Below are 6850 nucleotides of genomic sequence, written 5' to 3'. Positions count from 1 at the left end.
CAGCACAATGACAAAAAAACTAAAAAGAAATTATGGTTGTTTGGAAGGGTTGCCAGGGTGTTGGCAGGGGTGGTGGAGGGGCGATAATTTGGGCTTGTTTTGTGTCCACAGGATCTGGGCACCTTGCGGTCACTAAGTTGACCAACTCCTCTACATACCAAAGTACTCTGGAGTCAAATGTGAGGCTGATGCTGTGTCACACAGCATGGAAATGACCCTCTACTGCATGACTTTTTAATTTTTTGGGAAAAAAATATTTTTCCCTATTTTGGGGGAGCTTTAGGGTCCCTAATAATATATCAATCATAAAATTTGACACCCTGCCCCCCCCCAAACAGATATTGGTTTGTTGCTTCAAGGCAACACTGTGCGACAAGGGTAGTAAAATGCCAAGTTATTCTATAATAAGTTGTATTAGTACAACAAGGATGAACAAATAAATAAACAACAAATAAACAATGTAAACATTTCACAGAACAATAAAACACCAAAATACATCCAAGATTTGAACCTAACCCCATGCATGCGTGCACGCGCGTGCACACACACACACACACACATGCGTTGTGTTTCCATCACTTTTGGGGACATTACATTGACTTACATTAATTTCCTGGAGACCCATTGTCTCCAGGAGTCACACCACCTTCAACTCATCATTTTATTGGAAAGAGATGTGTCTGGTAGCATTATTTGAAAAAAAAAAGTATTTTTTTTTTTGAAGGGCCAGTGTAAGGCATGAAAATGTGGTTTGTTGCCTCAGGGCAACGCTATGCTGTAGAGGGTTAACCACAGCAGCAATTCCACAACAGAATGGCTGAAAAGGGAAAATATTCAAGGTGCGATTATGACCCGGTCAGATTTCAGATCTTAACCTGAATGAAATGATGTGGCAGACCTTAAGAGAAAGCAAATGTTTGCTAACCTCAATGAACTGAAGCAATGTTGTGAAGAACAGTTTGCAAAGATGATGCAAGAAACTGATAAAGTCACACAGAAAATGACTATTTTTAAGTTGCTGCTAATAAATGCGCCTCTACAAGCTGCTGAATAATGGATGTAGTTTGTCACGTATTTCCCAAATTGGGAACTGGAAGTAAGAATTTGCAACATAAAAAATCTATTTTGCGCTCCTTCTATTGTTTGTAAATTACTACTTTTTTTTTTGTTTAGACAAAGCACAAAAACAGAGCTCGAGTAAGAGCTACTAGAAGATATACAACTGCTGACAGCTAGACTCGAGGTTGTTTTAAAGGGCCACAAGCCATGAAGGAATGAGTATGAGAGTGTTTTTATCACTGCAAAGATACAAAGTTGAGTCCGCAGAGCTTCCAGGAAAATCTCAGACTTCGTTCTGTTTTTTTTATGGTTGCTCTTAAAGCTTGCATGATCATTAATTGCATGATTAATTGCACAATATAGCATACAGGAAAAACATCCTGTATGCTCTGCAAATATTTCCCCATGAAAAAATTTGAAAAGGTGAAATGCGTGTGCCGTGTTTGCACAACTGCAATCTAATCTATGACATATCACTAATAGCTGTTATTTCTAGCAGCACCGGAGCCGAAGCGATGCAGATCACAGGAGTGTTGGTTTGAAGGAAAACCCTGATGGTATGCGGGGTTGCACCGCAGATGGAGCAGAACTCACCGAGCTGTCAAGTACGTCACATGAAGGGTGTTCCCTGCGGGAGCAGGGCAGGACATCCATAATCAATGACCAAACACAGCAGCCAATCACAGGGCTCATGCTAATGAGGAGCCTTTAAACCCTCTGGACCTTTGCAGACTGACCGGATTTCAGCAGCACGCACAGAGAAAGGAGGAAACTGCAGCTCCCACTGAAACCTCCACATCTGAGAAGAAACTTTTTTCCCCCCCTCTTTCTTTCTTCCTCTCCGGTCTTTTGCTTCCAGTAATAATATCCGGATCTGCTCACACAGGAATTATCGCACTTTGAAGACACCGAGCTGAGCTGGGAGGAAGCGCTGATTCACACTCTGCTGATTTCTTTCTCGGGGTGGGGGGACTTAAAAGTTCACAACGCCATGTCTGGTGAGTCGGATCACAGTCGGCGGTTCTGCGTGCTGTCTTGGGATCAGGTGCAGCGCTTGGACTCGATCCTGGGCGAGGCTATCCCCATCCACGGCCGAGGAAACTTCCCCACGCTCTCCGTACAGCCCCGCCAGATTGTCCAGGTACCAAGAGAGAATTAAGAAAAAAATAAATAAAAAATAAATAAAATGTTTCACTTTTAGATTGACAGTTCAATTTGAGCCAAATTCATGATATTTAAATTATTAATATCAATCAGGACCTCTCCGTCAAGCAACGTCTTTTTTTTATTAAATTTAAAAAAAAAATCGTATTTTCTTCTTTCTAGTTTCATGTGAAATACTAATGGCACAATAAACTACCACAAAACAAACAGTGCTGTACTCTGTTGAACACTGGAAACCCCTCACCGTCCTCTGGTGGCCTACTGATCCATTCAGGATGTAACCCTCTCGGTTCCTTGGCTCCCTCCTTGCTTGATTGTATTTCCATAACATAGTTTTGTTTGCTTTGTTTCCTCATTCTGGGGCTAACTTTGCGTTCCCATTTGGAGCAGTGCTGTTTATTCCTTAGCAGATTACTGTGTCAAACGTTTTAAAAGTTTCCTGCATGTCTGCTTACTTCATCCTTTTGATTTGTAGCATTTAATGTTGATTTACTGGCACATAAAAAGTCAAAATGCAGCGTTGGTTTCCGTCATATTCAAACAGCAGACAGAGGGAAACCTGTTATATGCTGGCTTTAGCACGGCCCTGAACGGCTTCCACATTTCCAGCCTCTTATGCATTGTGGCTGGATCACATTTCACTTCCCCTGTGGTGTCTCTGAGTTTGTTGGCAATGCATTAAAGTGCTGAGAAAATCCCATGCTAGAGTTTCAAAATGTACATACAGCTGTTAAAGAATCCCCCCTCCCCCCTTCTGTAATTTACTCACTGACATATTCAAGATGAGCTCAGCAAACATGCGAGCCCAGGAGCTTGATGCTTGTGGTTGTGGAAAAGATGAATGCTCCATTTAACATGCAGAAAGGCCTAAATGCAGGTTTGAGACCCAGATGAGGGGACTCTCAGGCTTGCTCTGCACTCATGGAAACCCCGTAGAATGCATCTATGATTCATGTAGGGAAAGCTAATGAACCTCCTGGCAAGATGTATAGAGTAAGGCTATTTATCCTTGATGTCTTTTAACTTGATCTAGGTGAGTGCCTTTTATGCTATGCATCACACAAGGCATGAGTGAGTGTGGGGCTTTGTCTAGCTGCGGGGTTGGAGGTATAAACATGCTGTGTCCGATACAGCATCAGTACATCAATACAGCCCTGCAGGAGTAAGAGTCCTGCATCAATTAGGATAACAGCATATGCTCTGCTCAGGGTTTATGAATGAACAATACACATTTTCACATGCCCTTCATTATTATTTAAAGAAGAGAGACCAACTAGTTCAGATGGAGCTGGATTCTTCTTTCTGGAAGGATTTGATCCTAAGCCAGCAGAATAATACCTGGGCTTCCAGGGGAAGTGAGGGGATCTTAACTACTCACCTGCATCCAAGCATGTAGGAGCAGAGGAAGGAGTTCAGTGTGGGGCTGAGTGGATTTTACTCTGTGTGATCTGGCAGACCAGGTTGGTCACAGAAGAAACTAGAAACATTATCATTGCTTCTAATTGGACTTTGAACCCAATTGGAGCTTCTTTATGGCCAAACGACTGCAACGCTTCTAGGTTTCAGTTATAATTTTGTTCCTCCGCCGTGTGATGGGATGACTTGTCTTCAAGTGTTTGTCAGTCTGTAGCCTGACCCAGTATGTATAAATAGCACTATCATGTTATCTGATCACCATGGGAGGGATTGTCAACAGACACTAATCTGACAGGTTAGTGCCGGTAGGAAGATTTAGGATTGCATGTGAGGCGTAACAACTAATTTGTGTAGCAGGTTTTGCCGTTTCAGTTCCCAAAATGCCGTGACGTCAAAGTGCAGCTAACACATTTAGTCAGATAGGCACATATTTACACTCTCTTATCCTAATCATCTCTAGCGTCTGCTGTGCATATGCCTAATTAAAGTGACAAACTTCCCAAGTAGACTGACGGATAGAACAAGGAAGCTGCAGCTCTTACGACTCGACTCTTTAAATATTTCCAAATGTTTGAGAACAGAATGTTTTATGGCGCATGTGGGGTATCATTTCCCTTTGGGCATGTAAGCTGAATCAATCTTTGATGACTTATTTGAGGACTCCGACCCTTCCCTTCGCACCTAATAGTGATGATCCTTTTCAGATGTGGCTACACAAAGAGAAGACGCCTGTGTTTAAATATCGTGCTGATCACTGGAGCAAAGGAAAGGCTATTGACCCTTAATGCCAGCTATTGATTTGACTTGAGTCTTTTTAAATGCCATTTTTGATCCTATGAAGCAATTACTTTCGCCTCCTGTTCAAGGAACCTGTATGTTATTAATAAGATTGTATTTGTCTCGTCCCTGTCCAGGTTGTGCGAGCGAGGCTTGAGGAAAGAGGTGTGCATGTTAAGGATGTGAGGTTGAACGGCTCGGCTGCCAGCCACGTGCTCCATCAGGACACGGGACTGGGCTACAAGGACCTCGACCTGATCTTTGGTGTGTCGCTGAAAGATGACCAGGCCTTCCGTCTGGTGAAGGACGTCGTGCTGGACTGCCTGTTGGACTTCTTGCCAGCCGGGGTCTCTAAGGAGCGCATCACAGCACTGACCCTTAAAGAGGCCTACGTGCAGAAACTTGTGAAAGTCTGCAATGACACGGACCGCTGGAGCCTCATCTCGCTGTCCAACAACACAGGCAAGAACGTGGAGCTTAAGTTTGTGGACTCTTTACGGCGGCAGTTTGAATTCAGTGTAGACTCCTTCCAGATTTGCCTCGATTCTCTGCTCTTGTTCGACCGCTGCTCTGAGACGCCCATGTCTGAGAGCTTTCACCCCACCGTAATTGGCGAAAGCGTGTACGGTGACTTCAAAGAAGCTATGGAACATCTGTGTCAGAGGACCATAGCTACTCGCACCCCTGAAGAAATCAGAGGGGGCGGCTTGTTGAAGTACTGCCACTTGCTCGTGCGAGGCTTCAGACCCTCGTCAGAGGCGGACATGAAACAGATGCAGCGCTACATGTGCTCGCGCTTCTTCATCGACTTCCCCGACATAGGTGAGCAGCAGAGAAAGCTCGAGGCTTACCTGCAGAACCACTTCGCCGGCATGGAGCACAAGCGGTACGAGTGCCTCACGACTCTGCACGAAGTAGTGAACGAGAGCACAGTGTGTCTGATGGGCCACGAGCGGCGCCAGACGCTCAGCCTCATCTCCATGCTGGCGCTGAAGGTGCTGGCTGAGCAGAATGCTATCCCCACGGTAACCAATGTGACCTGTTACTACCAGCCAGCGCCGTATGTGCAGGACATAAACTTCAGCAACTATTATATTGCACACGTGCAGCCGCCACAGGTCGCTGCGTGCAGCGCTTCATATCAGACGTGGCTGCCCTGCAGTTGAGCTGGTGTCAGGGCGCGGAGGTCACCGTGTCTCCACTGCATCGCTCTGTCCAGGATGTGGACTGAAAACAATCAATAAAGAAACCCATTTGCCAAATGTGACTTTATAAAAACAACCCTGTACTGCTGTACATCTGATTGAGCCGACAAGTTTTTTTTTTCCCACTTGTTTTCTCTTGCAAGAGAAAAGAGTCTGTAAGATTGCTGGTCATTTCTGAGATGTAGCGATAATATCTTTAAGTATTAAAAAAAATCAACTTTGTCAGGTGTGCATTTTTGAGGAAGCAGACAATGAAGCTGGTGGTGTTTTCATACCCTGGCTTTTATTTTGTTTTATTTTTTTTAAATTGCATACGGACCAAAGATATGTGGTTTTTCTTTTTTTTGTTCTTTGTTCTGAAAGGGAATGTAATCACACTTCCAAGTGCCTTAAAAAAAAACAACCAAAAAAACCCCACAATGTTCTGAAAACATCTGTAAAGTGAGAATTGTGCATCCAGTGTTTTCTAGATTACTGTTTCTCTTTTCAAGAACAGAAGCATTCGTTTTTGAGGTTCCCCCCCCCCCCCTCCTTTTGTATTGTGGTTATTTTCTGCTGGCCTGTAATGATTGTTGATATTTTAATCTTTGGTTTTTAGGACTGCAGTTGGTTCCAACTGGTCATTGTCTGAGCTGCTTCAAAATTCACACAGTTGAGTTTTTATATTGTTACGTGTCCACAATAAACGATGTGCTTTGGCCAAGACGTGACACACACAGTGACTCCAAAGTCTGTCCTCTTTTCCTCTCGGTGTTTGGTCCCACGCTTAATAAACTGATGAGTTGGTTCGTTTGCAGTAACCAGGACCATTGAAATGCATACACTGTTGGCCGGAGTCACTTACATTTGTTAAACTGGGGCTGAGGATCCATTACAATCTGAGGACATGAACCATAAGGAGGCTTTTCTAAAGCACAATGGCTGCTCTCTGTGATACTAAAGCTTTATAACAAAGGCTGGCTTGTTCTCCCAACCCATGTTACTGCTGGAAACGCAGCCCAGTTTGCTTGACTGATACTATATCCATGTCATTTTGTCTGAGTCAAAATCAAAAATCCTTAAACACATAGGTCTTTCTTTTTTTAAACACTGAGTGACTGAGCCCGTATGGATTCATAGCAGACCACAGATCTTCTTATTTGGGCCAATAATTACATCTGCTCAGAAAACTGAGAACAAAAAACATCATTTTTGCCATATGTGACTCTCTCACACATGTTCTTGTTTTT

At 43.7% G+C, this 6850-nt stretch overlaps 1 protein-coding gene across 1 annotated transcript; it reads left to right on the top strand.

Annotated features, from left to right (window-relative positions):
* Positions 1 to 1779: 1779 nt before the first annotated feature.
* Positions 1780 to 6343, top strand: tent5ba (terminal nucleotidyltransferase 5ba). The gene is made up of 2 exons (XM_006795911.3): positions 1780 to 2200; positions 4554 to 6343. Exons 1-2 carry the CDS (start codon positions 2051 to 2053, stop codon positions 5580 to 5582), a joined length of 1179 nt encoding a protein of 392 aa, XP_006795974.1. The 5' UTR covers positions 1780 to 2050; the 3' UTR covers positions 5583 to 6343.
* Positions 6344 to 6850: the final 507 nt, after the last annotated feature.

Source organism: Neolamprologus brichardi, chromosome 11 (genome assembly GCF_056152115.1).
Source record: "Neolamprologus brichardi isolate AB-2024 chromosome 11, ASM5615211v1, whole genome shotgun sequence".
Lineage (NCBI taxonomy): Eukaryota > Metazoa > Chordata > Actinopteri > Cichliformes > Cichlidae > Neolamprologus > Neolamprologus brichardi.
Note: the sequence above shows the minus strand (reverse complement) of the source record. Positions and strands in the feature narration are given on the sequence as shown.